The 20,480-nt window shown below is 39.8% G+C and overlaps 1 protein-coding gene across 3 annotated transcripts; it reads left to right on the plus strand.

Annotated features, from left to right (window-relative positions):
• The first annotated feature begins 208 nt into the window (after nt 1-208).
• pik3r3b (phosphoinositide-3-kinase, regulatory subunit 3b (gamma)) lies at nt 209-20,001 on the plus strand. 3 transcript variants are annotated; one of them, XM_062424947.1, is made up of 9 exons: nt 209-326; nt 11,050-11,203; nt 12,354-12,452; nt 12,758-12,938; nt 14,541-14,666; nt 14,764-15,083; nt 17,919-17,993; nt 18,123-18,293; nt 19,803-20,001. In XM_062424947.1, exons 1-9 carry the CDS (start codon nt 209-211, stop codon nt 19,999-20,001), a joined length of 1,443 nt encoding a protein of 480 aa, XP_062280931.1. The 3 variants fall into 3 exon arrangements, with proteins under 3 accessions (XP_062280931.1, XP_062280932.1, XP_062280933.1); XM_062424948.1 differs by having other exon boundaries at nt 14,764-14,933; XM_062424949.1 differs by lacking the exon at nt 18,123-18,293.
• The last annotated feature ends 479 nt before the right edge of the window (nt 20,002-20,480 follow it).

Raw genomic sequence — 20,480 nt, forward strand, 5'->3', positions numbered from 1 at the left:
ATACATAACACATATATATATACACACAGAAAAAGAGCGAGAGATTGGGGTCGTCTTCATGAAGTTATTAACATTATTATTATTATTATGTCGGAGGGAGCAGCAGTCGCAGCTCGTCTATTTATTACAGTCTGAAGCAGGAATTCAGATTAGATTAGTTTATTAAAAAAATCAAGTTTTTCCTCTTTTTACAACGACACGAAAAGCGATGTATAATACAGTTTGGACAACGGAAAAAGCCGGTGAGGAAGGAGACTGGCGGGACGTGATGATGCCCTACTCCACGGAGCTGATATTTTATCTGGAAATGGACCAACAACCTCCAGGTAAGGAGAAGGAGAAGACAGAGGGGGGTGTTTCAGTTTAAATGGTGACCGTGTTAATTGGTGTTCTCCTTAAAATAAAAACCCTGTAATTGTAGTTTAATCCTTTTTTTTCCCAAAAATACATACTTATGTGTGTTTTAATATCTAAAGTTACACTAACCATTTATGTAAGTTAAACTGTGTTCTCTCTCCTAATGTATACTGTAATATGAGAAAGTCAACAATTAACACGGTCACCAGTTTAACCGATACACCGGCTCCACAGGCTCCAGGTTCCAGGCTCTAGGGAGAGGGAGAAGGAGAGATGGTGTTACGGTTTAACTGGTGACCGTTTTAATTGGTGTTCTCCTAAAATAAAAGCCTGTAATTGTAGTTTAATCCCTTTTTTTAAACACATACTTATGTGTGTTTTATATCTAAGTTAAACTGTGTTCAGACAACTAAAATTCACCTCTCCTAATGTATACTGTAATATGAGAAAGTCACCAGATAACACGGTCACCAGTTAAACCGAGACACCAGCTCCAGGTTCTAGGCTCTAGGGAGAGAGGGGGGTGAGACTTCAACCATTATATCGGACATGGATATGGAAAGAAGCCGGGGGAACTAGCTGGAGAGGAAGGGGTGTTATGTTTGGTTTGGTGTCTGTTCAAATTGGTGGAAAGTTTTTTTTTAAGGAGACTAGCTGCTGCTGCTGCTGCTGCTGTTTCTGCTGCTGGTGCTGGTGCTGGTACTCAAACCAAACGTCCCCCAAGCGGTGCTTAACGATATTTGGAGGGATCTGCTCATTTATCATCATATTTTCTTTTCTTTTTTGGTGCATGACATCATTGCACAGCCTCTGTATTTGCTCCAAAAATGCACATTAGTATTAGTTGTAGAGGAGGACGCTTGAATTAAAGCATTTAGCGACATTTTTACTTCACTTCTATAACTGGATAGTGACAATAAACACCTTAAATCTTCAAGTAAAAGCAATGACAACGCTTTAAAACACATTTCCTTGTTAGTTAGTTGCTCTCTGTAGCAGAAAAATGCTCGTTTTTGTACATTAATATGTCGATTTTGCAGACAATAGTTGCATGTAATGTGTACATAAAGGCAGCCGATATGCTTCTCAGGTAATCTGCTTTTAATATGATGTGATAGATAAATGGGAGAGGTGATTATAAATAGCAGCACATCTCATTTTATATTAAAAAGTGGAAATTGCCAATGCACTTCGCTGCAAAGCCTGATTAGCTCATTGAAAGCAGCACATAGTTTTTGCACCTTTTTTTGTCTTTAATCATTATAATAAGTCTAATAGTACATTTTGTGTGACACTGCTCCATCTGGATCAGCTCTGACCGGTGGAGAAAAAAAAGGGAAAAGAGAGGGGGATGGGACAGAGAAAAAAAGAGAGTGAATGAGTGAAACAAGGAATAATAATTAAAATAAAAATAGATCCCAAGCATTTTTAAAATCATATCATCTTGCACTTGCATCTAGAAATCTTTGTACTCCTTTATACTGAACTGTCATCCCCCTCCTCCTCTCCTCTCCTCTTCTAACAGCTGAATATGTTTCATTCAATCATTCCTTCATTCATTCATTCCTCGGCAATTGTGTGCCAGTGTCATTTGACTCCCTCCACCTCCCTCCCTCCTTCTCCTGCTCTCTCCTTCTTCTTCTTTTCCTCCCCTCTCGGTGCGCTGAATGGATCCTGGCGCAGATGTGGGACGTTGTGTTGTTTCCAGGAGGCGCTGTTGAATGCAGTTTGCCCCTTAGCTCTGCACCCCTCCTCCTCCTCCTTTCTTTCTTTCTTTCTTTCTTTCTTAACCCCCCCTCTCTTCCTTTCTCTCTATCCATCTACCTATTAAGATGCACTGTATACTCTGCAGCCACTATATAGTGAAGTGCAGGAGTCTGTTGCAGAGATTATGCACACACAAAAACCCACAATATGTGAATATATCTTTAATTTAAATCTATATTAATGATGCTTTAAAAAATGCATCTTTTATATTTTACATCCTGTGTGAAGTTTGCACAATTTTAGCTGCATTTTTCTTGCATCTTTCTTTCTTTTCTTTTGAGGTAAATTGAAGTGAAAGTGAGGTGAAGTCTACATGGTGCAATATCTTCAGCTTCTTTCACACACAAACCTCTTTTTTGTGTGTTTTTTCTCTGTCTATCTTTCAATCTATCCAGCATTTCCCTCCTTTTCTTTTTCTCCCCTCCTTCCTTTCTTTTTTGCTGAGCATTGTGTTGCAGCTACAGTGTGAGGAGGAGTTAATGGACAGTGGCTCCTCAATGCGTCGGGGATGTAATTACAACACACTGGACCCTTCTTGTTTTATTTATTATATATTTTTATCTTAACTGGACAACTAGAGATATTAGGAGGTTGAGGTAGAGTTATTGTCATGGCTTAAAATAAACTTTTAAATCAATATTTTCTCATTTTATTATGTTGTCAAGTCAGGAATGTGAAATATTTAGATGCTTACATGAAGATTTATAGTGTAAAGTTGCCCCTCGTTGCTCTGAATGACTGTTTCTGTCTTTTTTTTCTCCTATTATCTTTAATTATCCGTCCTTCCTGTCATTAATCACAGCAGCAAAATGACACAAACTCGCTCTTTTCTTTTGTTTTTTACATGCCCGACGTGTGTAAATCTTTTTAAAGGAGCTGTACAGAGAGAAAGGAAAGGAGAGGAGGGTTGTGGTAGAGATGAATGAGATGTGTTGGGATGGATGGATGGAGAGGTGGAGAGGTGGAGAGGTGGAGGGGAGGGGGGGGATAAAAGACAAGCGTCCCGCAGATGGTCATTAGAATATTTATTACACTGGAATTGAAAGCCTCCGTGACAGTTATTGTATTGTATTGTGTATTGTAGTGTGTGTGTGTGTAGCCTTTGTGTGCAGGGTGGTTTAGCTCAGGTGGATGAGTACTGCCCCCCCCTCCTCCAACCTACCCCACCATCCTCAAGAGGAGGGCAAAACCTGGCAACTCTCTGTGTGTGTGTGTGTGTGTGAGAGACAGGACATTATTCTTTTTAAAGGAGCATACCACTTTTTTTGTGTGTGTGCATCTTTTAGCCCATTTACAGTAAATCTGACACACTACTCATCATTTTCTAAGTGCATATCTTTGGGGTTCACCTTTACCCCCCTTCCCTGCAAATCCTTTCTGATCAAATTTGACCCAAAAAAAAGAAATTTAACATCATATCTGCTTCTGATTATTGTGAAATTGGAGATAATTTACTCCAAATGTACACACAAATCTGTTATGTAACTAATAAAACTTTAAAAGCACTATCTATAGCTGCCTCCTTTTTGTTCCTGAGGACACTAATCAGCTCGTTAGCTCTAATTGCTCGTTAAGGTCTGAGCCAATCAGACAGTGGAATCACATCCTATAGATATGATATTTTAAATAGATGATTTGTAGCATGAGGAAGAGGTGTATGAAGTGTTTCATCATCACCAGATTGATAGTTTTATTTGTACTGTTGCATATATTTTACCATATTGTGATAAATATGCATCACCCAGCCTGATTATTATCTTAATTAATGACTGTCACCACCTGCAGAGAAACAATAACACACATAATTTACTGTTAAATCCACTAAATAGTCATAAAATCCCCTCTTTTGAATATTCACTGATGATGCATTTCTTTATTATTGACTGACAGGAATTTAGGATTTAGTGTCTAGAGTCAATGTTTGGTTTGATTTGTCCCTCCTGAGCTACTGTAGAAACATGATCCTTCTGTATATATATAAAGGACTTATTTTAAGGTGATTATACACTAATTAAAACATACTTATGGCATTTAATTCTACAGACTGCACCAAGTTCTTACATATATATAAAGACAAAAGTGCACAAAAGTATTGCAATTGTAAACAAAGTAAAGAATATTGAAATTTAAGATAACAATTATTCAGCTAATATTCATTTTTTGGTATAATTATGATTTGTTTATGTTAAGAATCACAAAAATGTGGTTATTATAGTATAAAAATAAACTAGTGAGTGCCCCCTAGTGGACAAATGATGTAAAAACAACACTTTTTTTCTTACCTATCTTAAACATATCTGGCTTTTCTGTACAAATTCTTGTTGCTTATTGGCTGAAATATTCTATATGTCAGATATTGATCATATTTGTGATAAGCGTATGTCACTTCTTAGTATTAAACCGGCTGATTTTATTGTTTTGTGGACTTTTATACGAGTTATAAATGGAGAAATCTTATTTATTCAGTATAAACTCCAAACTCTGTGAGACATGTGGAGGTTTTTTTTATGTGCTGCATTAGAAAGGCAGAAAGTATTGCATGAAAGCAGATGTGCATATTGTGAATAATGTTAAATATTATTTAAATTTAAAGGAAATTATTGGATAAAATGAAGCTTAATGAGTCGGATTGTGCTTTAGTAGACTCATATTTTGATTTTTGAAGCAATTTTTCATTATTTTCTGCCATTTTATAGACTTAAATGAACATATTAAACAGCAGATCAGTCATTAATTATCTTTCTTATTATATTTTAGATATTTTTGTGTTTTTTTTTATTCAATTTAAAGGAAACTATTGGATAAAATGAAGTTTTAGTGGACTCTTGACTGACAAAAATGATGAGAAAATATAAAAAAAATTGTTTCTTTTGTCCCAAAAAACGGACAGAAGAAACAATTTTTTAGTATTTTCTGTCATTTTACCGACTTAAATGAATATATTAAGAAGCAAATGAGTCATTAATTAACTTTTTTGTGTATATTTATATTTTAATGAATGAATGAGAGTCAATAAGACCTGTTGATTTAAGCTCTCGATGCTGCACAGCTGAGTGTGAGGATATACCACTGGGTAACTCCTCCCTCCATCCATCCCTCCTCTTTTCTTTCTTTCTTTCTTTCTTCAATCCCCCCCCTCCCCCCCCCCCCTCCTTCTCCCTCTCTTCTGCCTCTTGATTGGCTGAGGGGGCGGGCCTCCAAACCAAACAGGGATTATAGTTAGTACGTCTCCCCGTCCCCCTTTTTCTCTTCAGTCTGACGGAGCGCAGAGTCAAAGGAGGAGGAGGTGGCGGCGGAGGAGGAGGTAGAGGTAGAGGAGGAGAGAGAAAGAGAGAGAGAGAGAGCATCAGAGAGAGAGAGAGAGTGTGAGTGAGAAAGGAAAGGAAAGGAGGAGGGAAACAGCTGAGAGACGAGTGGCAGCATGCAGCTAACGGAGAGCACGATGGTGGAGGACGGTAAGAGACGAGGACGAGATTTATCCTTCTTCTCTTCTCTTTTCTTTTCTTTTCTTTTGTCTTTTCCATTCTCCTCTATTTGCTTCACTCGCTTCCAATCTGGGTCAATATATTACCCATTGTTTTCCCCCTTTTCTCTTTCTTTCTTTTACTCCTCTTTCATCTTTTCATGCTGTTGCAGCCCCCCATCTCTCTCTTTTCTTTTTCTCCTCTTTTTTCTTTCTTTTTGTGTGACACGCGACTCCAAGCCTGCAGAGTGTGTATGTGTGTATTTTATAGTCTTTTACAACTTTATGGTGAATTACTGCTGCAGTGATTTTATTATTATGAGTCAAAACAAAAGGACCAAAAAAAAGTCATTTATGAAGCAAAAATGATGCAAAAAAGTCTTAAAAATTAGAGAATCTGCTGCTTTTTATGCATTTTATGTTATAAATTCAATATATATTTTACATTTTTAACAGTTAATCTGCAATTTGGGAACTTTTCTTTATTATTAAAACACATTTTAATTGATTTTATTAGTGCAATTAATCCATAAACAGATGTTTTAATGGTAAATGTGCTTTTCATACCTTTTTTATTATGGAGAATCTGGAGCTGTCAAGTCTCTCCGTTCGTGTGTGTGTGTGTGTGTGTGTGTGTGTGTGAGGACTTTCAACATGCGTGACGCTGAAACACACCCACATACTGTAGCTGCTCACACACACACACACACACCTGCAGCAGCTCCTGACTCGCTCCAGATGTGTAAAAAAAAAAGTTGAAGTGGAAATTTTCTTTTCTCCTTTTTTTTTTTGGAGGAGAGAGAGAGAGAGAAGTTAATTCACTCCACATGTTTCTTATAGTACTTCTCGTGCAGTAAATGTTGCTTTTATATTATTGAGCTCTTATCGATCAGCTGGAGCGTGCACACACACACACACATATATTATTTAGTATTATATTTTATTTATTTAAAGCTTTAAAGTGTGATACTGATGCTTTCTTATGTGTGTGTGTCAGTCCGTGCTGACCGTCATTGTTTCTGCCTTTATGTGTGTGTGTGATGACAAGTGATATCGCTCTCTGCATGCAAGCGCGTGTGTGTGTGTGTGTGTGTGTGTGTGTGTGTGTGTGTGTGTGGTTAAGCGCTGCTCCTTTGTCTGGTGAAGGGGGGGAGGTTGGAGGAGGAAGAGGAGGAGGAGGAGGAGGGAGGTGAAGCTGAAGCTGAAGCTGAAGCTGCGCTGACGGTCGCCTTTGTTCACCCTCTCTCTCTCCTCTCCGTCAGTATCTCGCTGAAGTCGTTTCTATTATAATTTTGCACATATTTACACCTTATTTTTATTATTTTAAATATTTTTACAACATCTTCTGACTCTGCCCTCTCCGTCAGGATGGTTGTCATTAGTTGATTTTTACCCGCTGCTGTTTTTATGGAGGACAGATGTTTCTCATTTCTTCTCCTAGTTGAAGTCAGACCAGCAGAAAACTAAACAAAGAGGATTTTAATTACATTTATTTTAACGTCAGTGTCATTTATCATGCAGAGATCTCTCTTATTTGCTGGTTTCAGCCTTTTAAGCTCATATTTTATGTCATTTTCTATAACGTTTTTCATCAAATTGCTTAAATAACCTAAATAATAAGACTTTTTATATATATTATTTTAATGTCAGTGTCATTTTTCATGCAAAAATCTTAAATATTTGCTGTTTTTTTGCCTTTTAAGCTCATATTTTCTTAATTTTCATCATTTTTTATAACATATTTCATAAAATTGCTCAAATAATTTAAATAATAGGACATTTCTTGTTTTATTTTTTATTATTGTGTGAGTGTGTTTGTGCAGTTTAAGCATAAAGTTAAATATTTGGATTAATTACTAATGAGGATAATGTATTGATAATCCCAGGTGACCTATTGTCCCGTGTGTGTGTGTGTGATACTGGTCTTTGTTTGCTCCCATTAACTTCCATATTAGGATCAACACACACATTAAATACACTGAGTTTTTATATTATATTCTTATTTTTAACTTTATTTCTGTGTTTCATTTATTATTATTCTTTTTATTTATTATTTTTTATTATTTTTTGTGTGTTTAAAAGTCCTGAACATGAGGGAATGTGTGTTTAAAGTTGGTATTTTACATAAGAGGTGAAGTTTAGTGTGTGCATGTGTGTGCATGTGTGTGTGTGTGCGTGTGTGTGTGTGTGGAGAGAAAGTGCTGACGGAGGGAAACAGAGCAGCTGCAGTTTTTTTTGGACAGTTTTGGCCTCAGCTGAGCTTCTGACTGACTGAGTGAGTGAGTGATGACGCTGAGGGGAGGAAAAGTTGAAGATGGAGGGAAAGGAGAGGAAAAAGTGATGAGAGAGAGAGAGAGGGAGAGAAAGAGAGGGAGAACAAAGAGGAGGAAGAAGAGCTGTCATCTTCCTCTGTTTGTGTATTTTCATCATGAAGTCAACAAAAGCATGTTGTAATCCAGATTGTGTTTTTCTGATTTTCCTACCTGGTCATTGAACTCATCACCTCACCTTTAGGGGGCGCTACCGAGCAGCATTGAACCTCTTTACATTTAAATATATAAAGAAAACTGCTCCAAAAACATTATTTATCTTTAAAATATTACATTAAAACATACTTTACATGTTTATTTACCTAGTGTCATCGCCCCCTAGTGGCCAGAGGGGGTCAAAGCAGCCTCATTTATAACAATATAAAGTAGTTTTTAATTAGTTAGATTAGTTTTTAATTCAATAATTTATACAGACACATTATATATTATGTATATCACAAATTATGCACAAAATTAACCCAAAAAAAGACAGTTATCATTACTAGTTAACGCTGTTTGACTTGTTTTTAATAGTTATAACGTTTATAAAGCTGCAAAAATTACTCAAAATTATTATTCAGCTATCAAAGTAGTTGCTGATTAATTTTCTAATCTATTAATTAAGCAAATATGTCGAATTTTATATGGTTGCAATCCTATTGTAGTTATATGTTGATGTTTTATAGACTAAACGATTCATTGAGAGAATAATTAGCAGGTTATGCAATTATTTAAAAAATCAGCCATCAAAAATTGGGCATCTCTCTTATATAAACTAAAGATTTTTAAATATTTAAAGCAGATTTAATGAATATTTATCTATTAATAACTCATCAGATGGTTGTAATTATCTGTATCAACTTCGCACACTGATAATATGTCCAGATGTTGTGTTTTTTCGTGTGCTCTGCTGCCCCCTAGTGGCCAAAAATAACAATTCAGTGCAGCTTATTTATTATGTAACTTTTTTTATTGGTTTAAAACAGAGAAAAACACAAATGTGACCATCATGTTATTGTGTGTTCCTCTCTCTCTCTCTTTCTCTTCGCTCGCTCTCTGTGCATTGTGGGAATTCCCCTGGTCCGAGTTGTTTCAGTGTCGCGTGTGTGTGTGTGTGCGTGTCGTCTGGTAATTTTTGCGAGGCCAAACTTTTCCGGGCCGCAGTACCACCACCACCACCACCGGCTCTCTCGCACGTGAGCAGAAGACCGGCCCTCCTCCTCTCTGGTGGCATTTTTTTTGTTTTTGTTTTTAAAAGCACATTCATCAGCGTACTTTCCCTTTTGACTCAGTGTGTGTGTGTGTCTGTGTGTGTTAGTGTGTGTGTGTGTGTGTGTGTGTGTGCGTGAGAGGGAGAGCAGAAACTGATTTGTGATGTAGGAGCTCTCCAGTAATTACACTGTTGTTCCTTAAACTGTATCCAGATGTGCTTGGAGACTCTTAAACCTCAGTCTGCTCGTGTGTGTGTGTTACTGTGTGTGTATATGTGTGTGTGTGTGTGTGGGTCATGGGCAGGCTAGCTCTGTTTGGCATACAGCATGGCAGCAAACACGAGAGCTGTGTGTGTGTGTGTGTGTGTGTGTGTGTGTGTGTGTGTGTGTGTGTGTGTGTGTGTGTGTGTGTGTGTGTGTGTGTGTGTGTGTGTGTGTGTGTGTGTGTGTGTGTGTGTGTGTGTGTGTGTGTGTGTGTGTGTGTGTGTGTGTGTGTGTGTGTGTGTGAAGTTACCTTCAGACTTTAAAACACTCCTCTGGTTGTGGATTCATGGAGAGTTTAGTGTCATTAAATATATTTAAAGGTGCAGTCTGTAGTTTTTTGGGTTGTTTTTACAATAATAATGCTGATATGTTGCCTTTAAACTTTCTTTTTTTAGTCTCTTACTCAGATAAATAAACAAACTTGACTTAAATATCAATTTTAAAGGAGCAGTCTGTACTTTTTTGGGTTGGTTTTACAATAATATTGCTGATTTTGTGCCTTTTTTTGTTTTGATACTGACACCAATTTTACTTTTTTTTAGTGTCTTACTCACATAAATAAAAACATACAGACTGCACCTTTAACTTTTTATTAAAGTAAAGTTAATTTTGAGTTGATTTTACGATAATACTACTGATTTTGTGCCTTTAAACTTACTTTTTTAAGTCTGTTACTCACATAACTAAATGAATTTTACTTTGATAAATATTTAAAGGAGCAGTCTGTAATGTTTACTTTACAATAATACTGCTGATATTGTGCTTTTAAACTTTCTTCTTTTAGTCTTTTACTCAGATAAATAAACAAAATGTACTTTAATATGAATTTAAAGGTGCAGTCTGTACTTTTTTGGGTTGGTTTTACAATAATAGTGCTGATTTTGTGCCTTTTTGTTTTGATATTGACACTAATTTAACTTTCTTTTTAGTCTCTTACTCAGAGAAATACATTTATTTACTTTATTGAAAATTTAAAGGTGCATTCTGTAATTTTTACTTTACTTTAATACAGTTTAAAGTGCCTTTAATCCAATTTAAACTATACGAAAGAACATGAATTTGCAGCCAACGTTTGCATACTTGACTCATTTTAATCTGCACCAAAAACAAACTTTATATATATAATAATATTTGTTTTTTAAATATGCAACATTTATAGTTTATATGCATGAGAAAAATGGAGAAAACTTGCTTAAAAATCTTTATTATCTGTCATTTCTATTGTTGAAAGAGTAATAGATTGGGGAAGAAAGGCAGCTGATAACTTCCTCACACTTCTATAAAGTGTGTGTGTGTGTGTGTGTGTGTGTGTGTGTGTGTGTGTGTGTGTGTGTGTGTGTGTGTGTGACGAGCTTTCATTGTGACACACAGAATAATTACTGTGATGATGAACGAGCTCGGTTTGTCACGCGGCTGTTTGCTTGTGTGATTAATAACGAACTGGCTCGCTGCTGTTTGCATTTGTGTGTTTGAGATATTAATGCAGCTCCGGCGTTGCTGTAATTTACATATAAAGTATATTTCTGTGTGTTTGTTTGGAGGGAAAAATGAAGCTTTAAAAACTGTGTCACAACTCCTCTGCATCTTCAGTCCTGGATGGATGAACTTTATCTAAATATACAGACTCTTTATTAAATCTCTCTCTTTCTGTCTTTTTCTCTCTCTCTCTCTTCTTCAGCTCTTCCTCCAAAGCCAGCGAAGCCCCAGCAGACCTCGTCGGTCGGGGTGGGAGGCGTCAGCAGTAACGGTGCCAAGGACGGAGGAGGAGGAGGAGGAGGAGGAGCAGGAGGGTCGCTGCAGGAGGCAGAGTGGTACTGGGGCGACATATCCAGGTAAAAACACACCTGATCAATACTCACAGATTCATCACTGATACTTTCCCACAATCAATATTACCAGCTGATATTAGCTTATTGCATCTGGCCAATCAGTAGCAAGAAATATATCACATCATTTAATCATATTATTAACAATATTACATCATCTGTCCACCTGGAAGCTCTTACAAGTTTATTTTTTAACTGTAAAAAGTGCCAAAAAACTTTAATAGTCCAATTAAAGGCATCCTATAATAAATGTTGGTCCATGTTATTGTTGTGTTTATGGTCAAAAACACTTCAACTATTAGCTTTATTGTGTTAAAGTAACTTTTAAACTCATATTGATATCTTTAAAAACACTACTTCAGATACTTTAGATATTTATAGCTAATAACAAGACAATAAATATGCAAGTTTTTGGCTCAACTTGACCTGTTTGGAAGGTGCATGAAGAGCAGAGAGAGTGTCAAAACACCAGAAACACTATTAAAGTATTAAACTATTATATAATTAGTAATTTAACTAGTTTTAATGTGTATTTTTAACCATTTTACGATCAAATTTGCATCTCAGGAGACAGAAATCTGGATAAAATGTCATCAAAAACCTGTAAAAATGTGGCATCATCTAACAGTTTAGGCCTTACACTGCATGAAGAGGTAAATGCAGGTTGGCTGTCGGCACACACACACACACACACACACACACGCACGCTCAGATGATAACCACACCTACAGTGCAGACAGCCAGTCTGCCACCTTTAACACACACACCAGTCCGCCCAGTCGCTCCCAACATCATACTCACTGATGTTCTGTTTACTCTGAGGTGTGTGTGTGTGTGTGTGTGTGTGTGTGTGTGTGTGTGTGTGTGTGTGTGTGTGTGTGTGTGTGTGTGTGTGTGTGTGTGTGTGTGTGTGTGTGTGTGTGTGTGTGTGTGTGTGTGTGTGTGTGTGTGTGTGTGTGTGTGTGTGTGTGTGTGTGTGTGTGTGGTTCTCATCGCCTGCCGCCACTGATGATTGGAGGCAGGCGTTTTAAATGAACACCATCTGTGTGCACGGATCACTGCATCAAGTCAAACACCACCACCACCACCTCTTCTTCCTCTTCCTCTTCCTCTTCCTCCTCTTCTTCACACTCTCTCTGCTCTGTGTTGTCTTCAGGGAGGAAGTGAACGATAAGCTCAGAGACATGCCTGATGGGACTTTCCTGGTTCGGGACGCCTCCACAAAGATGCAGGGTGACTACACGCTCACACTGAGGTAACAGCACTGCACAGATACAGGTTGGGGGGGGGGGGGGAGAAGGGGTTTATGGGGGCTAGATTACTTCTCAGGCTCTACTTCTCTGCAGCCATTCCTCTAGTTAACTACAGATTGAGGGGAAATCATGTGTTGAGAAGCATTTTGCCTACGCAGCATAGTGGTAAATTGGAGCAAATCGCCCACTGCACTGGAAATAAAGAGTGTTTGATGAGGGACTGAGTCACTCCACCATGCTTTTAAAGAGGATTTCTAACCACTATAGCTTTTTAAAATATGGCTTTTCTTTCTCTTTTGTGTTTCAGGAAAGGAGGCAACAACAAGCTGATAAAGATCTACCACCGAGACGGGAAGTACGGCTTCTCCGACCCGCTGACGTTCGGCTCGGTGGTGGAGCTCATCAGCCACTACAGACACGAGTCTCTGGCTCAGTACAACACCAAACTGGACGTCAAGCTCATGTACCCCATCTCCCGCTTCCAGCAGGTCAGCGCACACACACACACACACACACACAGACACACCTGCAGTGCCGTTTCTCACCTTTAAACTTCAGTCTCTCGGTACTTTAAGTTAAATTAGATACAGATTAAGTACCTAAATTATCTATTTCATACTTTAATTTAACAGACAGCAGCCAGGAAGCTTTTTAACCTTCGTGTCGTCCTCCCGGGTCAAATTGACCCCGTCTGTTTTGACTGTTGTTCCCTTCCTTCCGTCCTCCCTCCTTCTTTCCTTCTTTCCTTCCTCCCTTCCTTCTCTCTTTCTTTCCTTCCTCCCTCCCTCCCTCCTTCCTTCCTTCCGTCTGTCCTTCTTCCTTCTCTCTTTCCTACCTCTTTCCTCCATCCCCCTTTCTTTTCTTCCTTCCTTCTTTCCTCCCTCCTCCTTCCTTTCCTCCCCCTACCTTCTCTCCTCTGTCCTTCTTTCCTTCCTTCCTCACTTCCTCTTTTCCTTCATCCCTCCCTCCTTTCTTTCCTTCTTTCCTCCCTTCCTTCCTTCCTTCCTTCCTCCCTTCCTTCCGTCTGTCCTTCTCTCTTTCTTCCCTTCCTCCTTTCCTCCCCCCTACCTTCTCTCCTCTGTCCTTCTTTGCTCCATCCTTCCTTCTTCCTTTCCTCCCTTCCTTTCCTTCTTCCTCCCTCCCTTCCTTCCTTGAATCGAGGACAACAGGAGGGTTAAGTGAAGTATTATTAACCTTTATTTTAAAAGAAAGAAAGTATAAATCAAACACATGATGGCTCCCAGTAGATTTAATAGAGTTTTAGGGTTAAATTCACACAGTTACACACCTGGAAACTTCCCAGTACAACCATTTTTTCCTCCTTTTTAAATGTTAAATCATCACCTCATCTTCTCGGACACATCTCCTCCTTACTATTCCGTCTACAGTTGATTTAAATTCTTCATTGATGACATTTTTATTCTTCTAGAGATATGAGTCATCTCTTTAGGAGCCTTCCCCGACTAATGAGGCTATGTTTAGTTTACCTGATTTGTTTTGCAGGAATATAATTAAGTTTGTTTGAGTTATGTCTAAAGTCATTAGCTTTTCTTTTCCCCCCTCTCCTCCCTCCATCCCTCCCTCCCTCCCTCCTTCACCTCGTGGCTCCTCTCGCTGGGTGTTTCCACTCCTCCCAAAGTGCAGCGGCAGCAGGATCTCCGCTCGCTGAAAGATTGCCCCCGCTGGCCGCCGCTGCTGCTCCCTAAATAATTGCACACACATCTGCGGTGTCAAAGGGCCCGCCGTTGCATTTATTCCCCCTTTCCTCCCTCCCTCGTTCTTCACTCGTTTGCCCCGGCGAGTCATTACTCAGAGCGATGCAATATCTCCGAGCATGCACACACACACACCTTCTCTTCCCTTTCCTTTTCAACCCAGGGCATTGTGGGTGGTTTTTATTAACGAGCCTGCTCAGAAGTCATAGCTCAGTAAACAGAATCAGGGGTGAAAGGACCAAACACACACACATTTTTCCCTGTCTCCGTCGTTAATTACAAAAAGCTCGTCATTGTTTCACATCTCATAATCCTGTTTCCTCGTCCGCTAACGCTCCTCTTCTTCTTCTTCCTCCTCTTCTTCTTCTTCCTCAGGACCAGCTGGTAAAGGAGGATAATATCGACGCTGTGGGGAAGAAGCTGCAGGAATACCACAATCAGTACCAAGAGAAGAGCAAAGAGTACGACAGACTGTACGAAGAATACACAAAGACGTCGCAGGTATGCAACATATCCACGCTTTCAGATTGTAGTTTAGATGTTTCTCCAAGTTCTGACACTCACCTCTTCGTCTTCCTCGTCTTCTCTCGTCCTCCAGGAGATCCAGATGAAGCGGACGGCCATCGAAGCTTTCAACGAGACCATCAAGATCTTCGAGGAGCAGTGCCACACGCAGGAGCGCTACAGCAAGGACTACATCGAGCGTTTCCGGCGCGAGGGCAACGACAAAGAGATCGAGCGGATCATGATGAACTACGAGAAGCTCAAGTCTCGGCTCGGAGAGATCCACGACAGCAAGGTGCGGCTGGAGCAGGACCTGAAGACACAAGCCATGGACAACCGCGAGACGGACAAGAAGATGAACAGCCTGAAGCCCGACCTCATACAGCTCCGCAAGATCAGGGACCAGTATCTAGTGTGAGTATAGAAAGAAAAACACTGAGGACACGAGAGAGGAGAGTCCAGGGCACGCTTAGTGGTTTAAATAGACTGAAACTTATTGATGAGCTTCGGTTCTTTAATAATATCATCGTCTCACATGATCCTGGATCTGTAGTAAAACATGACACACAGTTATAAAGCCTTCAGAGAGAGGGATAAGTCTAAATACTGAAACCTGGACTAAAGAAAAAAGAAGCTGTTCAGACTCCCAAACCCTTTAAATGACACTATACATTTATTTTTATTAGTGGATTGATCATGTTTGTCTCTAAAAGTCAAGAAAATAATGAAAAATATCCCAAAAGCACCTAAACTTTGTGTCCAATCAGCTGTAAGGAACTAAAAAATATACAACTTGCTGTAAAATGATGTAAAACAAGAGAAAAGCAGCAAATCTGCACATTGTAGAAAGTTGAAAAGCAGTCAATTAATCAATTATTAACTTCCTGTTTGATTAACTGATCCATTAAAGGACCAGTCTGAATATTTTTGAGTTTCTTACAGCTGATAGGACACAAATGTTTTGCACTAAATCTTACAACTTGCACTCTTACAAAAATCTTCACATCATAGAAGCTGGGAAACGTTGTTTTTTCTTCCTTTATGAATGATTTAATCAAGCATCACAATTTCCCAACAGTTCACTGCTTGTTTCTCAGTTTAACTCCAGAGGTTCAACAGCTGCAGATGCTGTTAAGCCCTGATTGATTTGACCCATTAAAGGACCAGTCTGTCAGATTTAGTGTCATCCAGCAGCCAGTTTGCTGTCTCTTCTGCTAGATATCACTAAAAATCTACATACTACACCTTTAAAAATCAGTTGTTCCAGTGTGAAAGTGAAGAATTATTTCCAGCTGACTTTAGATACAGTTGAGTCGACAACAATCTGCATTAAAACACCAACTAGGTCTATTAGTGGGTCAGAAATCCACAAAAATACAGAGAAAAGCTTGAATGAATAAACTTAATAAATCATCTTGTGACTCGTCCTGCAGGTCCTGAACCTCTGGTGGTTATTAATAAGCAGGGAGCAGCTGTTTTCATCTAATCCAATCACATAGATATTAACAAGATAGATAAAGCAGTGAATGTGAAGCAGCTCAGTGAGAAATATGATGCTGTTTAAGTCCTGAGGTGACTGTAGATGTAGCTTAGATTGATTTTGACCCATTAAAGGACCAGTCTATCAGATTTAGTGGCATCCAGCAGCTAGTTTGCTGTCTAAATCTACACACTACACCTTTAAAAATCAACCGTTTCAGTGTGAAAGTGAAGATTTTTCTCCACCTAACTTCACGTTGACTTAAGATAAAGTTAAGTCGACAACAATCTGCATTAAGAGACACTAATACACCACCTAAACCTACAGACGGTCTATTAGTGGGTCAGAAATACACAAAAACTCTGAATTAATAAACTTAATACATCATCTTGTGACTCGTCCAGCAGGTCTAAACCCTCCAGGAGTTATTATATCATATTGTCAGTTATCTGAAAACTCAATTAAGAAATGGTTTATAGATTTAAAAACAACCAGGGAGTGACTGTGTTCATCTAATCCAATCACATAGATATTAACGAGATAGATAAACCAGTGAATGTGAAGCAGCTTTAATGAGAAACTCTTTGCTCCAGTTTAGTGGTTTTCTTGTTATTCTGCTTTTCATTTCTGGGAAACACTTAAAGAGCCGATCTCTGTCGATTCTACGAAGACGGTTTATTGTCGAAGGCTCTCTTTAATTTGATTTGTTGAGTCTCGTGCTTGTTCAGGGCAGCTTTTAAACCACGCTGCAAATTATAAAGAGACTCTTCTACACTGATTCCTAGTTGTAATATTATCAATCAATCTTTATTTGTATAGCGCCAAATCACAACAAAGTCATCTCAATGCACTTTACACATAGAGCAGGTCTAAACCGAACTCTTCAGGTTTTAATTTTAAAGAGACCCAACATTCCCACATGAGCAGCACTTGGTGACAGTGGAGAGAAAAAAACTCCCTTTTAACAGGAAGAAACCTCAGAACCAGAACCAGAACCAGAACCAGGCTCAAAGTGGGAGAACATCTGCCTCGACTGGTTGGGGTAGAGAGGAGAGAGAAGAGGAAGGATAGGAGAGAGAGAGAGGGAGAGGAAGGATAGGGGAGAGAGAGGAAGGATAGGGGAGAGGGAGGAAGGATAGGAGAAGGAGAGAGAGGAAGGAGAGGAAGGATAGGAGAGAGGAAGGAAGGATAGGAGAAGGAGAGAGGGAGGAAGGATAGGAGAGGGAGGAAGGATAGGAGAGAGAGGAAGGATAGGAGAGAGAGAGAGGAAGGAGAGGAGAGAGAGAGGAAGGATAGGAGAGAGAGAGGAAGGATAGGAGAGAAAGGAAGGATATGAGAGAGGAAGGAGAGAAAGGATAGGAGAGAGGAAGGAGGGGAGAGAGAGGGAGGAAGGAGAGGAGGGGAGAAGGATAGGAGAGAGAGGAAGGAGAGGAGAGAGAAGCATATTGAAGGTCCAGCACTGGAATCATCCAGACGTCTACAGGCCCAGATTACCTGTGAGACTAGAAAGCACAGACAACTCTGGGGAAGAAGTTTAGCTTATTGAATGCATTAATCGTACATGAATGTTAATGGCTATAGATGGATGGATGGAGAGAGAGAGAGAGGAGCTCAGTGCATCATGGGAGTCCCCTGGCAGTCTAAGCCTATAGCAGCATAAACTAGGAGCTGGAGCCCTAACTGTGAGCTTTATCACAAAGGAACGTTTTAAGCCTATTCTTAATTTAATGGTTTTCTCTCTCTGTGTCTCTCTCTCTCTTTTTCTACAGCTGGCTAAATCACAAAGGAGTTCGACAGAAACGAATTAACGACTGGCTGGGAATCAAGAACGAGAACACTGACGAGTGAGTTTCCACTTCTCTGTTTTAGCTGATAATGAGATAAGATGAGAACAACTGGTTTCTTATTAAGTTAAGTTCCTATCTTCTCTATGATTAAAGTCTGTCCTGTTATGTAACCGTGTGTGGAAGCAGAGGCTACTTTGTGACCGAGGAGGACGAGAACTTGCCTCACTACGACGAGAAGAGCTGGTTCGTGGGCGACCTGAACAGGACGCAGGCCGAGGAGCTGCTGATCGGGAAGCCGGACGGAGCGTTCCTCATCCGGGAGAGCAGCAAGAAAGGCTGTTACGCCTGCTCCGTCATGTGAGTATAAACAAGAGTACAACATCTGGAATCTGAAATACATGAAAGACAAGCAAAAAGCAGGAATGGAAAGAGACATTAAGACACAAATTGATTGATTTGGACACTAAAAGAGACGTTTTTTGTTTCCTCTTCATCATTAAAATCTCATTAGAGGCTAATTAAAGGAAATAACTTATAATACAAGCACTTCAGTTTTAGTTAGTTGTGTTTATAGAGCACAGAGGAGGAGTGGGTGGGTTGTTCTGGTAGCTGGACATTGAAGTGGTCTGAGAGATGGAGAGAGGGGGTTGATCCTTAGGTTGTCCGTGGTGCAGCTCCGAGCAAGAATGAGATCAAGCTATTCGCCAGCCTTGTGAGTCGGTGGAGTCGGGACTCGTCTGAGGTCGAATGAGCGAATCAGAGACAGGAAGTGGACCGAGCTTGCACCGTCCAAGTTGTGTCAAGCTCATGTAGGAAGTCGCCTAGTTGTCCTGGTGGACGATAGATGATGATCACATAGGTTTTCACCGGAGCAGGCACCAAGATGGCGGCATGATATTCAAAGGAGACAAAGTTGTTTAGAGGCAGCAGTGGGTTAAATTGATATTTGTTGGAGATTAGCAGCACCATGACTGGGGTTGCGCTATCTTCTGGTGTAATCCATGTCTCAGTGAGAACAAGGAGCTCCAAGGAGAGGTGGTTGGCATGAGCAGAAATGAAGTCTGCTGTGTTAACTGCAGAGCAACAATTCCACAAGCCAACAGAGAAGGAGGTCTTTGCAGTTGTTGTTTGCTTCAGAGACTCGAGGTTACCTGAGGAAAAGGAAGAGAGGTCTCCAGCCTTGTTCAGTGTCTTTGCTTCAGTTGACGTGCACAGGTAGACGTGCTTGTCTTTACCCTAGAACGGCTGCGCTTCAAGGCCCGCACTCCAGATGTAGCATGGCCAGTAATTGAATCCAGCTGTTCTGTATAAGGCCTGATTGCATCCAAAGCACGCCCACACAAGCGAAAGAAAGGACGTACTGATTAGGGGGAATGTTCTTGTTGACAGATCAGCAAATAGCAATAATGGATCCAGAGTCAAACCAGCAGTCCTAAGTTACAATACAATACAATACAATACAATACTAGATAACTAATACAGAGCAGTAGGAAACTTCACACAACAATCTCAACACTATAGCTTGTCTCTAATATCTCTTGAATATACATTTATTTTATCACAGCCTTCAAATGCATTGAATATCAGTTACATACTACAATGAAGCATCTTTTGGGAGCTGTGACAAGTTCAGAAAGAATAAAAAAAATGCTCAAATTGTGCAGAAGATATATTAAAATGTATTAAATTGGGCTCGGACTGGGCTCAAATATCAAAAAATCAATAAATGCATCCAATCATTCTCTCGTGCTCTCATCTGCACATCAAAACAACCCATACAGTCATTCATACCCAACAATAACAAAGCTCTTATAGATAATATTGCATGTACTAAATGAATCTGTGTCTCTTTTTCTCTCTCTGCAGTGTTGAAGGCGAGGTGAAGCACTGCGTCATCTACAGCACGCCGCGAGGCTTCGGCTTCGCTGAGCCCTACAACCTGTACAGCAGCCTGAAGGACCTGGTGCTCCACTATCACCAGACCTCCCTGGTGCAGCACAACGACTCGCTCAACGTGCGCCTCGCCTACCCCGTCTACGCACAGATGCCCTCCGGACGCAGATGAACCCCTCCGGAAACCCCCCCCCCTTCGGACAAACTTTACCCCCAACTCCCTCCTGCACCACAACAACAACAACAACAACAAATATAGACAAGAAAAGCAGCTTCTCTCCCTCTCTCTACCTTCTTCTTTTTGTTGTTTTGTTTTGGAGAGGGGAGGAGGAAGAGGAAGAGGAGGAGGAGGAAGAAGAGGGGGGGGATCCGCTGACATACAAACCCAAACACCCCCCGTTGTTTAAAAAAAAAAATAGATAGATAGAAAAGATTTAAACACTTGCTGCAACACACACGTCAGCCACCTTTTTGAAGTTATATATATTTTTACATGAACAATTTCGGAGGGCATTCTTTCTAAAGACTGCTTGATTTGCACAAGGAAGTTTTAAATGTTTGTGAATGTGAAAAAAAAAATTAATAATAATAATAATAATAATAATAAACGACCGAAGGAAAAGAAGGAAGGAAACGAAGGAGGAGGAGGAA

This window comes from Scomber scombrus, chromosome 8 (genome assembly GCF_963691925.1).
Source record: "Scomber scombrus chromosome 8, fScoSco1.1, whole genome shotgun sequence".
NCBI classification, from domain to species: Eukaryota; Metazoa; Chordata; class Actinopteri; order Scombriformes; family Scombridae; genus Scomber; species Scomber scombrus.

Bases quoted from the DNA above. Each gene is read 5' to 3' on its own strand.
- pik3r3b (XM_062424947.1), top strand. From the start codon at position 209: ATGTATAATACAGTTTGGACAACGGAAAAAGCCGGTGAGGAAGGAGAC. The intron at 14,667-14,763 runs GTATGCAACATA...CTCGTCCTCCAG, and splicing joins AATACACAAAGACGTCGCAG to GAGATCCAGATGAAGCGGAC. The intron at 17,994-18,122 runs GTGAGTTTCCAC...GTGTGGAAGCAG, and splicing joins AAGAACGAGAACACTGACGA to AGGCTACTTTGTGACCGAGG.